Source organism: Gekko japonicus, unplaced genomic scaffold, assembly GCF_001447785.1.
Source record: "Gekko japonicus isolate JY-2015 unplaced genomic scaffold, Gekko_japonicus_V1.1 scaffold388, whole genome shotgun sequence".
Taxonomy (NCBI): domain Eukaryota; kingdom Metazoa; phylum Chordata; class Lepidosauria; order Squamata; family Gekkonidae; genus Gekko; species Gekko japonicus.
In genome coordinates, this window is record NW_015162490.1 from 928,872 (window position 1) to 943,481 (window position 14,610).

Consider the following 14,610-nt stretch of genomic DNA (forward strand, 5'->3'; position numbering starts at 1 on the left):
GCTTTCCACTCCAGTGGGGCATAGCCAACCTGGTTCCCCCCCCCCCCAATAGCTAGCAATCCAAAACAGTCCAGTGGAGCCTGAGTGGTGGGTGCTGCCTTCTGACACACTTCCGGTGATGTCAGGGGGTGTGGCATATGCAAATAAGTTATGCTAATGAGCTCCCGCACCTCTTTTTCTACGAAATGACCCCTGCGTAAATCCAACCGTGAGCATTGCCATTTGACAGTAATACATCAAAAGCCAAGGAATCTAGAAGACGAAAAGGAACCCTTTCATACAAATATTCTATTTACTTCATTTACACCCCCGTTTTCTCCCCAAAGTGGCTTACAACCATTTTTCCCTTCTCCATTTTACCTTCACAACAACCCTGTCAGGTAGCTTAGACTGAGTGTTTGGGATTATACTGCAGGAAGAAGGCAGTTTCTTTCTCTGCGGTGCACTGCTGCATCCTTCTGTAGGAGGAGGCCAGGGAGTCTGAATGCAATCTGCTCCCCCTGCCTTAATTTCCAGATCTGTGTGCTCAAATTGGCCTTCTACTGATTTTGATGCCCTCTGCTGGACACAAAGAACTCCTGAGCTGCACATTTACAATCATGAAGTGATTAGCAGGCTTACGTAGGCAAGCAAAACACCAGTCGTTACGCTGGTAAGCAATACTCCTTCTAAGCTGTGGAGTCTTGTGAGCAAAAGTTCTCCTTTGGGAGCTCCTGGCATTAAAGTTGTGAGCGAGCGACTTGGCTTCTGCGTAAATTAGTGTGCTCTGGAGCCCTCCTTCCTGAGCGAAGACAACAATGAGCGAGCTGGAGGCTACAAAACTGTGAGCTAGCTCACTCTGTCTCAGCTTAGAGGGAGCACTGCTGGTAAGTGGGCTTGAAATCCCCTATGGTCCCTGTCAGTGGAGGCCACAGCACCCTTCAGGGGAGCGGTGGCACAGTGGGTATATCCCACTGTCTTAACATCCGAACTGCGTCAGTTCGAGCCCCGCGCTGGTGTGAGCAGCCAGCCTGTTTGTCCCCAGCTCATCGTCCACCCAGCAAAGCCTCGGCGAGTAGATAAAATTGGAAGCACTCCTTAGAAAGGGTGGGCACACCAACTCCCCTGTGGGAAGGTATTAGCTGTCGGTTGGGACGTCCTGCTCCAGGACCGGAAGGCGGTAGAATCTACACGGCTACAAGAAAAATCCCTGCAGTGGGATGCTCCGGCCAGGTGGTGGCAGTGTGGCGATACGACATACGGGTCCCGAAGCCCCAACGTCATCAAGCCGGTCGACGCAGCTGTTCGGGACATGACTGATCCAAGCCAGAGACGTTTCCACCGTGCAGTACGGCGTGTGCAATTAAAAATGAATTATATGTTGTCTTTCCTATCCCCTATGAAACACTGTTAGTCCCCTGTCTAAAAGTGTAACTGTAAATCACTTAGAGCCCACTCGTGAGGAAAGCGATTAATAAATCGAGAGCATTATTATTATTATTATTATTATTATTATTATTATTGGATGACCAGCAGACTTTTGCTCCAAGTATAAAGTCGTCCTCGAGTGCCGCGGTTCTTTTCCTTTTTGCTAGGATCCCGTGACAAATTGATTTGGGACGATGGGTCTCTCCAGGGCCCATTTCTGCTCTCCCAGACTTATCCAAGAAGCGTTGAGGCACACCTCCCCCTGGGCAGTGGGACAGTGAGAATCCGCTCCACTTTCAGGGACTCCTCGGGGCAGTGGGGTCTTGTGGGAGCGACCCAGAGCCAGCAGACAGGCTTGGCCCTGCCTTCATCCCCAACCGGCTGGCCAGGGCAGGCAGGAAAACGGAAGGCACGGTCGCCTCTGATGAGGCCAACCGGGTCTCCCTGCCCCGGGAGATGGGTGGCGATATCCCCACTGGCACGGGGAAGGGCTCTCCCTCCCAGGGAGCTCCCCAGGTGTTGTGGCTTGCTGCCATGAGAAGTTGGGGACAGGCCCTGGGCCTACACCATTACTGGGGGTGGCTCTGGAAAGGGGGACAGCCAAGGAGGAGGTGGGTGGGCTGCGTGGCCTCTGAGAGCTAAGAAGAGAGAAGAAGAGGTTGGATTTATACCCCACCCTTCCCTACCCGAAGGAGTTGCAGAATGGCTTATAATCTCCTTTCCCTTCCCCTCCCCACGACAGACACCCTGTGAGGGAGGTGGGGGCTGAGAGAGCTCTTTCGAGAACTGCCCTTGAGAGAGCAGCTCTGAAAGAAGAAGAAGAGATTGGATTTATACCCCCCTTCACTACCAAAGGAGTCTCAGAGCGGCTTACAAACTCCTTTCCCTTCCCCTCCCCACAACAGACGCCCTGGGAGGTAGGTGGGGGCTGAGAGAGCTCTTTCGAGAACTGCCCTTGAGAGAACAGCTCTGAAAGAAGAAGAAGAGAAGAGATTGGATTTCTACCCCGCCCTTCACTACCCAAAGGAGTCTCAGAGAGGCTTACAATCTCCTTCCCCTTCCCCTCCCCACAACAGACGCCCTGTCAGGTAGGTGGGGGCTGAGAGAGCTCTTTCGAGAACTGCCCTTGAGAGAACAGCTCTGAAAGAAGAAGAAGAGAAGAGATTGGATTTCTACCCCGCCCTTCACTACCCAAAGGAGTCTCAGAGCGGCTTACAATCTCCTTCCCCTTCCCCTCCCCACAACAGGCACCCTGTGAGGTAGGTGGGGGCTGAGAGAGCTCTTTCGAGGACTGCTCTTGAAAGAACAGCTCTGAGAGAACTTGTGACTGACCCAAGGCCACCCAGCTGGCTGCAAGTGGAGGAGTGGGGAATCAAACCCGGTTCTCCCAGATTAGAGTCCGCGCAGTTAACCACTACACCAAACTGGCTCCCTGCTAGGAGACGCCTGCCAGGAGGAGAGCAAAAAAGAGGGGAAATGGAAGTGACTGAAACTCTTCTCTCAAGATAGCTGCTGCTCTGCAGAAGAACGGTTCGAGTCGAGAGAGACCAACTAGAGTGCCAGGCTGTCAGCTTCCAAGAGTCAAAGCTCCTCCCCTTATCAATTGTACTTTTATTTCCCTCTTCTCTGCATACCTTGAGGCTGCTCTCAACACAAAATATCTGGCCACAGTCCCCGAAGAAACCAGAAAGAGTAAAAGCAGATCTACATATAAAAGGGGTCCCATGTTGCATCTTGGGGTCCAAAGGGAGACCCTACGGCCTTCAGCTTTCCCAGACACTAGCTTAGAGCGTGTCACTTTGTGAGAAGGAAGACAGAAAGCTCACCAAATGTTTTGCTTGGACTCAGACACATGTTACATTCCTCTCTCGCCTCCCCTTCCATCCTGAAACTCCCCTCCAGGTACTGCTCCAATCCAACCCAGCAAAATGACAGGTGGCATATGTACAGGTGGCAAACTAGGTAAAGGTCTCCCTTGCTCGAAAGCCAGTCAAATCCAACTCTAGGGTTGCGGTGATCATCTCCGTTTCAAAGCCGAAGAGCCAGCGCTGTCCGAAGACGTTTCCGTGGTCATGTGGCCGGCATGACTAAACACCAAGGCGCACGGAACGCTGTTCCCTTCCCAGCGAAGCAGTACCTATTTATCTACTTGCAATTTCTTGCTTTCGAACTGCTAGGTTGGCAGGAGCTGGAACTAGAGACGAGAGCTCCGCCATGCGGCACCCTGGGTCTCAAACTGTTGAACTACTGACCTTCCACAGCCTGCAGTTCAGCGTCTTAACCACTTGAGCCACCACAGCATAATAAAAAGTAGAGACATCACCCTGCCAACAAAAGTCCGTATGGTCAAAGCGAAGGTATTCCCAGTAGTACTGTATGGCTACGAGAGCTGGACCATAAGGAAGGCCAAGCGCCGAAGAATAGATGCTTTTGAATTATGGTGCTGGAGAAGACTCTTGAGAGTCCCTTGGACTGCAAGGAGATCAGATCAGTCGATCCTAAAGGAAATCAACACTGACTCTTCCCTGGAAGGCCAGATACTGAAGCTGAAGCTCCAATACTTTGGCCACCAAATGAGAAGGGAGCACTCACTGGAGAAGACCCTGATGCTGGGAAAGATTGAAGGTCAAAAAAGACGGGGACGGCAAAGGATGAGATGGTTAGACAGTGTCATCGATGCAACAAACATGAAATTGAGGAAACTCCGGAGGACAGCGGAGGACAGGAGGGCCTGGCGTGATGTGGTCCATGGGGTCGCAAAGAGTCGAACTCAGCTGTGCGACTGAACAACAACAACATGTACCTTCCACCATATGGTGGGAGCTGTACCCCGCAAGAACACCTTGTAAGGAACAGCTGCTTTGGTATTCCTAGATGTTGCAAGACATCTCTAACACAGGACCAAATTATGCCTGTCTTTGCTTGTCTGTATGAGGAATTCATGGCTGCAGCAAGATCAGAGCTTCTTTAGTGAAACTCCTTGTGGCTCACTACGTCTACCTAGAACGAGTTTGCTGTCTTCGGATCAAAGCCAGCCTCACATTTCTGGTCTAGAAGAAGAAGAAGAGATTGGATTTATACCCTGTCCTTCACTACCCAGGAGCTGCGGTGGCTCAAGTGGTCAAGACGCTGAACTGCAGGCTGTGGAAGGTCGGTAGTGCAGCAGTTCGAGACCTGAGTGTGCTGCATGACGGAGTGAGCTCCCGTCTCTAGTTCCAGCTCCTGCCAACCTAGCAGTTCGAAAGCAAGAAATTGCAAGTAGATAAATAGGTACCACTTTGGTGGGAAGGTAACAGCGTTCCGTGCGCCTTGGTGTTTAGTCATCCCGGCCACATGACCACGGAAACGTCTTCGGACAGCGCTGGCTCTTCGGCTGTGAAACGGAGATGAGCACCGCATCCCTAGAGTCGGACTCGACTGGCTTTCAAGCAAGGGAACCTTTACCTTTACCTTCACTACCCAAAGGTGTCTCAGAGCGGCTTACAAACTCCTTTCCCTTCCCCTCCCCACAACAGACACCCTGTGAGGTAGGTGGAGCTGAGAGAGCTCTGACAGAAACTGTTCTTTTTCAAGAACAGCTCTTATCAGAGCTACGGCTTGCCCAAGGTTATCCAGCCAGGTGCAAGTGGAGGAGTGGGGAATCAAACCCGGTTCTCCCAGATTAGAGTCCGCACACTTCACCACTACACCAAACAGCAACCATTAAAAAGATGGCCTGCATTTCTTGTAAATGATGCCTTTCCCCCCTCATAGTTGCGAGATTTTGCTTTCTTCTTAGAACTCCACGTCATCTCTGGCATCTTGGCTGTTTCCTTCCTATTTCAACAATTGCAGCCCATGGAGTCACAAAGGCAAACTTGTTCCAGGGCTTGGCAGACCGCCAATGATGGAAGCATATCTCTCATAACTAGGAGTTTCTATTAGTGAAGCTTCCTCAAACCTTTATCAGCGGCAACTTAAAAAAAAAAAGACAGTCTCATGCAAACAACACAGGGTTAAAATCCCATTGGCACACAAGCAGAACAGTAGAGGACAAGCAAACTGAAGAAGTATGAGCGGCTACATGCGGGGCTTTTTTCAGACTCCAAGATCACTCAGCAGACATTAGACCAAAAACAAAAACAAAAACCCACAACACAACCCTAAAAGAGCCAATAGACAAGCTTCCAGATCCATTTCAAGCACTGTGAATGTGAGCAGTAAACATTTGGTTAGCACGTGGACAACAGTTGACATCACACTGTCAAAAGTGCATCGCCATCCCACCCTTTCACACAATAAATGTATTTGCTGGATACACACCAGTTTTACACCGTTATTTGACACATCAGCGCATATGCGTGCACGTGCGCACTTGCTCACACACGTATCTGGGGATCCCAGCGCAATGTACAATACAAACATGTGCATCTGTTCTACAATTCAGGTTTGCTGCAAGAAACATCTGCGCCAGAGCAGCGTACCTGCAGGAAATACATTCACTGAGTCAAGCATGAAGTTCCTTTTAAGATCTGACCTATCTTCTTAGAGGTTCCCCAGAACTGTCCTGTTATCTCATCTTGCGTTCCAGTCACTAAACAGTTTAAGAGACTAGGTTAAATCTTTCTGTTTATTTCTCAGTAAGGAGCCATGCACAGAGATGGCGCTACACACGACCAATGCTCCCTCTAAGCTGTGGAGTCTTGTAAGCAAAGTTCTACTTTGTGAGCTCCTGGCATTAAAGTTGTGAGGCAGCAATTTGGCTGCTGCATGCATTAGTTTGCTCTGGAGCCCTCCTTCCTGAGCTAAGGCAGAAATCTGTGAGCCGGAGGCTAAAAAACTGTGAGCTAGCTCATGCTCACTCAGCTTAGAGGGAACACTGCCCCTGAGCAATGCTCCCTCTAAGCCGTGGAGTCCTGTGAGCAAAAATTCTACTTTGTGAGCTACTGGCATTAAAGTTGTGAGCGAGCAATTTGGCTACTGCATAAATCCGTTTCCTCTGGAGCCATCCTTCCGAGCGAAGACAGAACTGTACGAGCCAGAGGCTAAAAAACTGTGAACTAGCTCACACTAACTCAGCTTAGAGGGAACACTGCCCTTGAGCAATGCTCCCTCTAAGCTGTGGAGTCTTGTGAGCAAAAATTCTACTTTGTGAGCTACTGTTATTAAGGTTGTGAGTGAGTGATTTGACTGCTGCATTAATTAGTTTGCTCTGGAGCTGTCCTTCCTGAGCCGAGACAAAAATGTGTGAGCCGGAGGCTAAAAACTGTGAACTAGCTCACACTAACTCAGCTTAGAGGGAACACTGTCCCTGAGGTAGGTTAGGCTGAGAGTGTGTGACTGGCCCACAGTCACCCAAGCAAGTTTCCATGGCAGAGTGGGGTTTCGAACCTGGGTCTCCCAGATTCGAGTCCAACACTCTAACCACTGCACAACGTTCGCTCTTTTAAGGATCTTTACAATGACACAAAGACAGGACTCAGCAGTGGCACCAATACAGCGGACAATTTAATGCTGGGGGCAATGAGGGAATGGGAAAGGGGCAGAGTGCGTCACTGGGGCACAGCCCAGAAAGCCTGTTGCTTTTTTACAGTCTTCGCCCTGTTTTTGTTGTTGTTTTGGTTCTGTGAAAAGGTAATGATTTAAATGCTCGGACTGCTCTGCCCCACTTGCCAAGCACGGAAGCCGGCCTCAGCTACCACAGCACAAAACTACTACTTCACAGCTGAAACTAATTTTAAGAACCAGACGGCAAGGAAAAGCCGAAGAATCTCACGGTTTTAAGCATTACGTTTTGGAAATCTTCTGACTCGGATCAAAAAAAAAAAACGGCAGCAATTTGCAGCTCATATGTATATATGTTCCCAAAGCAAGAGACTGTAAATTGTCCGAAGCCAGAGGAGCTTTGCAAATGGAAATATTTACAGTGAGCCTGTTACTCATCTTTCGGCTTTCAACTACCGCTGTTGAGTGTGGATGCAATTAATGCAAAGGCAGTTCTGAACAACAAGGAGCAGAGAACCACATGAGAAGTATCTGCCCACAGGGGGGGAAGATGCAGACTCAAACACGCACATACAACTGGAAATTCATACAGGGAAAAAGAGTAATCTAGCAAGAGGCTTACAAAGAAACACGTTTAACACATTCCTCACCCAAACCCATTGCTTTCTGCAGCATCACGTCCAGGCAGAGCACGTGGCTTTGTTTGTATCATTCCGTGAAACTACAAAGCCCTGAACCAGTAAAGTCAGATTATCGGCAGCTCAAAAGCCAAGTTTCCTTAGAGTAGCTTTGTCAAGATTCGGCGGACCCGACATAACTTAGCAACAAACTGGCTTACGCACCAAAGCGACACCTACCTCCCCCATCCCCGAAATATGCCGCAATTCGGCCCCTTACCTTAAAAAAACTCCCTCTCTCGTCCAGACATTGGGCTTCCATGGTTAAGACGGACATCTTCTCCAGGAGAAATCCTGCGAGCTCCTCCTAGAAGCAGAGACATTGTTAATGGTTAGTCCAGTCTGTAGGAAATTCCTTTCCAAGCCACAGAAACAGTCACAACAACAGTTTTGCCAAGTCTCTCCCCCCCCCCCCCAAAACCCCAAACAGCTCAGTGCCAGCTATTTCCTACCAGAGCCTTTAACATACTGTTTTGGTCTATTATTTCCTGTCAATTGCATTTAAAGACAGTGTAGCCGGCATTTCCTGCTCTTCCCAAACAATCCCACAAGTTGCTTCTGGCGGATTTTAACAGGCCCGTTTTGAAAAGAATGGAGAGAGAGAGAGAGAGAGATAGAGAGAGAGAGAGAGAGAGAGAGAGAGAAAGAAAGAGAGAAAAAGGATAGAGAGAGAGAGAGAGAGAGAGAGAGAGAGAGAGAGAGAGAGAGAAGAGAAGAGAGAAAATGCCTGCTTTGTTTGCTTGACCTCAGCTTAAAGTTCACAGAGAGCAAATATTAGGGGGTCTCCACAAACCTCTATTGCAGATTCCAGATCTAATGAGTTATGGGGGGGGGAGCTCCAAAATAAGTCATTTGCGCCATACGGGAGAAGGAAATGTGGGGCCATTGCAGAAAAGTACACTAAACTACAAATTCATTTTTTTCCCAAACTATTTTTTTAAATTATTTTATTTTATTTTTAATAAAATTTAAAAGAGCAGTTAAAAATAGGAAAGCAAATCTTGATGTTTATGCAGAGCAAACGGGGAAGTGTCGATTTTATGTGCTGCTGACGCTTCTAAGAGGGGCATCCATTTTTCTTGGAGATTGTCAGGGACGGGTTGATTTTCAGATAGAAGGATACTAGTGGAAACTTTATCCTGTAGAAAAAAGCCCCACAATTTCAGATACCAATCGCTCAGTAGCAGCGTCTTCTTAGATTTCCAATGAAATGCTATAACATTCCTAGCGGCCGCAAGACATAATTCTATTAGCTCTTTCATAAGTCCATTGGGGGCGGGATGGCTCCAATAATTCAGGAGAAACAAAGAGGGTTGCAGTTGGAGGGCGCAACCTGAAACAAATTCATTTTCAATGTCAAGACTCAGCTCATTAAAAGACAGCACCTTGGGGCATGTACAAAGAGTCTTTCCTCTGCTCTTGTGTCAGCCATGACCTGCATCCACCAGTGCAGGCTCACGGCCATTTAGAGTCACGCGTACAGACCTCCCTTCTCCCTCCAAACTGAAAAGGCTGTGCTTTGGCAGCTGTGCCGGGTCTGTCTATAAAACGCAAACCGCAGGTTCATGCAACTTCGGCTTGCACTGTGGCCGAGCACAGGAGGGAGAGGGATTTAACCCTTCAAACCTCTCCTCGGTCTCACTAACCAAAATTGCTTCTTGTTTTGACATTAGTACTTAAAGGGGTGTGTGTGAGTTTTCAGAACGACAGGTTCCTCCCTTTAAGTGCTAATGGGGGTTACAGCTGGTTTTGATTAGCAAAACCAAGCTGAGTGTGAAGGGTTAAACCCCATCTCCCTTCCCCACAGGACCCAGAGGCAAACTGAGGCAGCAGGAAACTGCAATTGACATTTTATAGATAGACAGAGAGGCACAATCTTGTTTTTGCCTTTACATAGTCCTTTTGGGTTGACGGAAGCAGGGCTGTACACTGTTCAGATCATAGTCTTCATCAAGGTCTGGATCCAGCCAATTTTTCACAATCTCACCTAATTCCTCTCCTTATTATCCCCATCCTACATGCCTTTTGTTCAAGCAGGTCCCATTGATACCCATAAAGGCTTTTTGAGAGGTCAAAGGGAACCCCTCATTCCTTTTTTCACCTGTGAAAAAGTTGTTGGATCCAACCCAGACCTCCACACAGACAGGCAGTTGGCCTGTAAAGACTGAAATGTCCTCAACCGCTACAGTTCCATGAGCCTCGGAAACCAGATCTTCATTTTACTGTAGTTAAATGGGTCGCTTCAAAAGGGAGAAATTCATTACCAGCCTTATTTTTTGCAAAAATGAAGCTTGAATAATTGCCAGACCTTCAAGACTTCATAGAATTCCAAGTGAGGCCCCAACTATAGATCTATACAGTGGCATTGTAATATTGACTGTTTTCTTTTCAGTCTATTTTCTAATAATCTCCAGCACCCAAGAGTTTGTGTTTTTCACTGCTGTGGCGCACTTTGTTGACACTTTCATTAAGCTATCCAGTCTGCTATGACTCCAGGATCTTTTCCCCTCTCTGACTCCAGCACGCCTCCTTGACGTCATAAAGAGGAGGAGGAGGAAGAGATTGGATTTATATGCTGCCCTTCACTACCCAAAGGAGTCTCAAAGCGGCTTACAATCTCCTTTCCCTTCTCCTCCCCACAACAGGTATCCTGTGAGGTAGGTGGGGCTGAGAGAGCTCTTTCAAGGACTGCTCTTGTGAGAACAGCTCTGAGGAAACTTGTCTCTGACCCAAGGTCACACCAGTAGCTGCATGTGGAGGAGTGGGAAATCAGACCCGGTTCTCCCAGATTAGAGTACGCGCTCCTAACCACTACACCAAAAGGCCACATAGCACCATTAGCTGTATGGGAATACTTAATTCGCTACATTCCTGTGATCTCTGCAAATGGGGAAGGGTCATATCTTTTGAGAACTGGACAAACAGGAAAGGAAGACACTTTCATAGCTCACTTGGCAGAGGAAAGTCTACCAAAAGCCCAGAGCCTTTCCCATGCAAGGGGGTCCAGGTCTGGAGGAAACGATGCCCCAAGGCTAGGAGGCTACCGGCCCCAAGTCAGCGACAGGAGAACATGCATGCACAGAAGATAGTTCTTTCATTGCCCCAACAGCTCCCTTGGAAAAAGCACTCATCTGGGAAACAGGAGTGAGGGGCCTGGAAAACCGGGAATATGGCAAAACTCAGCTGATCAGCAGCAAAAGAGAACTGGGCGACCTCATTCCACGAACCATGCACATAAACAGGAATGCAGAAAAAGATATAATTCCCCATTAGCCCTAATGTCCAAACCCAGAGCAGGGAAGTCTACTTAGAAAGGCACGACAGAGCTGCGGAACAGCAGAGGTGTCGCACACTCGATTTCCCTGGTTGACCCCTAACCTGGGATAGCTACAAGAGAGCCCTGACCTGGATAGCCCAGGCAAGCCCGATCCCGTCAGATCTCAGAAGCTAAGCAGGGCCGACCCTGGCAAGTACTTGGGTGGGAGACCTCCATGGAATACCAGCAGTTGGGAGGTGGGGGCAGGCTTTATTCAGCCACCTCTCTGCATATCCTCCAGGCCCCCAGTAGGGGTCAGTCACCAGAGGTCGCCGTGACTTCCAGATGCTCACACACATGCAGACATGCACATATGAAAAGTACAGACAAAATGGGGGGGGAGAGCCCTGAGAAAACTCCCAGGCACCACTGTGATTTTTTGCACTGCAAGCGAGACTCATTCACGGAAGCCAGGCCACTCGTGCTGATTGGCTGCCCCAAACGACAACCGTTTTGCTTCATTCTTTTCTGCATAGCCATCCCCCTGTAGCATTCATAAAGCTCATTATTGTGGCCTGCTGCTATTCATCCCAGCCATCCTTGATCTTCATCTTCCCCCGATCTCTCCCCATTGCGTAGCCGACTTGGTTTATCACTCCCCAGCAAAAAACGGGGGGTTGTGAAGTGGAAGGTACGCTGCCACCTCCCTTGCAAAAAAAACAACTGTGCAGATGGTGGGTGGGGGAATCCTCTCGGACCCTCCAGTTGTGAATCCCACGCTGAAGACCTCAGTAATGAACAGGGGATGGGCACAGACCTCTGCCTAACAAATCCCATTCACACCAGGAGACAGCGCAGAAGCAAGCCACACACGGATAGAACTGCACCAGGAAGAGAGTTCTGAAAGCAGGTCAGATGAATGGGAAAAGATGGACTGCAGAATTGCAGGTTGAGCTGTCCTCAATGAGAATTTATTCCAACACAGCTATAAGAACACAGCTGCTGTCCTAAGCAGGTCCAGGATGGGTTTAAGAATGCATTTCAACTCTGAACTGAGAGCCAGTTTGGTGTAGTGGCTAAGTGTGCGGACTCTAATCTGGGAGAACACGGATTCTAATGTATATATGTTACCACTTCGGTGGGAAGATAACAGGGTTCCGTGCGCCTTGGTGTTTAGTCATGCCAGCTGCATGTCCACGGAAACGTCTTCGGACAGCGCTGGCTCTTCGGCTTTGAAACGGAGATGAGCACCGCAACCCTAGAGTCGGATTGGACTGGCCTTCGAGCAAGGGAACCTTTACCTTTTACCTTTATATATGATGTATATGAGCTGTAATATTGATAGAGCTGTATTACTATTGTTTTACTGAACCCACACATAAAAACTAAGCCCTAAAAGTAGGCTCTGTCTCTAATTACTGTAATACCTTCCAAGTATAGTAAGAAATGTTTGTCTTGACAGACAGAAGTGTATTTCCCCCCGTCAGAAAGGTTCGGTTCTATCTCTAGTCAACAAATCGTTGGGTTGGAAAAATAAAAACAAAAAAATAAAAAAAAATCTGGACCTTGGCAACCGATACTCCTTTTGCAATTATTTCCTTTTCAGAGGTCAGCTGGGAACCCAGTTCAAGCAGTCCACTGATATGGCTAAACACAGGATTACATTGAAATTTCGGGGTCAGAATACAGGAACTGTTGCTGGTGCCAGTACTTATCACAGACCTCTTAACTCAAATGTTGCATTGTGTTACTCCAGCTGTAGCCACAAACAAAGTACGGGATTTGTATGTGGGGGGGGGGAGGAAAAAGCCCCAGCTTCCGTAAGCGGCGCAGAAAGAGATTTTGTTCATTCTCACAGGGTGGAACAGGACGATATGTACAGGCTCGCTGAAAGACAAGCGTAGCACAGAGAAACGCAGCCGCAGCTCACTACTTACATGGCTTTGTGCGTATTTATGGACTGCTTTTTGAACAGATTAAAAAAGATTCCACAAGCAGCAAAGCTGCTAGATTCAAGGATCTTATCACGCTATCTTTGGGTTTTACTATCCAGCTGCTTAGGCTCTATTCATATTCAGTTTATGACTTTCAGGTATGACGGGAACATGGTTAGGCACCTACGAAGGTCCACAGTTAGGCAAGGGGGCCCCCACTCACAGGAGACACCAAGAAGAGCTTGTAAGCGAGACAAGTAGAATTCGAACACAGAATTCCAGAGCAAACTAACTGATGCAGCAGCCAAATCCCTCGCTCACAACTTTAACGCCAGTCACTCACAAAGTAGGAACTTTTGCTCACAAGACTCCACAGCTTAGAGGGAGCATTGTTTATCAGCATCTTGTATAAGAATATTTTGTTATCTTCAACAGATACAGGGTACGGCTATTATCCCGTGGCCCCAGTGGCAGACTGAGAAACAGCAGAACATGGAAGCCACCCAACTGTTAACCTAATAACCCTTCTGGGCCATCTAGGTGCCCCTCCCATTGGGCGAGGATGGTCTTGGCGTCATTTCAGGGGGTACACGGGCAAGCTTGCATTTCCGGTTGGGAAGGGCACTGGGCAACCCCAACACGCCGTGGGGGGAAAGCCTTATTTACAAGAAGCCTGCAGAGGCCGGCTGGGACGCGCCTCTCCAAAGAGGGAAAAGACAAGTAACTCGATGATCTCAGAGCGGGATGGGTGCAGCTTCCTTTTTTCTGGTGGTGGAGTCTGATGAGCTGTGGCGTTCGGCATCGTGCTGGGGGACTTCGTTCAGGGTTAGGAAGGGGCGGGCTCCGTGCATAAAGGCGCAGTCACCTTAAGGGACGTTTCCCAAAAGGCCAGGAACAGCCACGAACAGTCCTCCCTCTAAGCTGAGCTAGTGTGAACTAGCTCACAGGCTTCTTCTTCTTCTTTTTTTGCAATTAATGTTTTTTATTAATTTTTGTAAGCAAAATAAAAATCAAAACAATACGGTAACAATATAACAAAGATTTCCCAACAATATAGTAAAAAGTATAATACAACCTAGCAGTTCGAAAGCAAGAAATTGCAAGTAGATAAACAGGTACCGCTTCGGTGGGAAGGGAACAGCGTTCCGTGCGCCTTGGTGTTTAGTCATGCCGGCCACATGACCACGGAAACGTCTTCGGACAGCGCTGGCTCTTCGGCTTTGAAACGGAGATGAGCACCGCAACCCTAGAGTCAGATTCGACTGGCTTTCGAGCAAGGGAACCTTTGCCTTTATAATACAAGAACTTCCAGTGTGCAGTAGTATCAAATACAATAAACATTTAACACTATAACTCATTACCTCTGTTCTAGTAAATACATAGACCTGCCTTTAATAAAAAACAAAATTCTTGTACTTCTGTGGTAATTGATACTGATTTTTTTTTTTTGGGTGTGCCGTCACATATTCAAAAAAAGCAAACCATTTTTTTAGAAAGGTATTTGGTAGTTCAGGGTTATCCATAAGTACCAATTGTGTAGCTATTTTGTCAGAGACCACTATATGCCATAGCTTAGCCTTCCATTGTGCCAAGGTAGGAACCCTCAGTGTTCCCTCTAAGCTGAGTTAGTGTCAGCTAGCTCACAGGTTTTTAGCCTCCGGCTTACACATTTTCGACTTCGCCAAAGAAGGACGGTTCCAGAGCAAACCAATTGATGCAGCAGCCACATGGCTCACTCACAGCTTTAACGCCGGTAGCCCACAAAGTAGAATTTCTGCTCACAAGACTCCACAGCTTAGAGGGAGCACTGATGTCCACCAGTTTTGACTTGTACCAATGTTCCCTCTAAGCT

The 14,610-nt window shown here is 48.1% G+C and overlaps 1 protein-coding gene across 1 annotated transcript in view; it reads right to left on the bottom strand.

Annotated features, from left to right (window-relative positions):
• The window catches only part of RIN2 (Ras and Rab interactor 2), a 93,794-nt gene extending 80,234 nt beyond the window's left edge, over nucleotides 1-13,560 (bottom strand). Inside the window, exons 1-2 of the mRNA XM_015405999.1 lie at nucleotides 13,456-13,560; nucleotides 7,789-7,875 (exon numbers count right to left, since the gene is read on the bottom strand). Coding sequence (XP_015261485.1) covers nucleotides 7,789-7,875; nucleotides 13,456-13,560 — 192 coding nt within the window. The remainder of the gene's footprint in view (nucleotides 1-7,788; nucleotides 7,876-13,455) is intronic.
• Nucleotides 13,561-14,610: the final 1,050 nt, after the last annotated feature.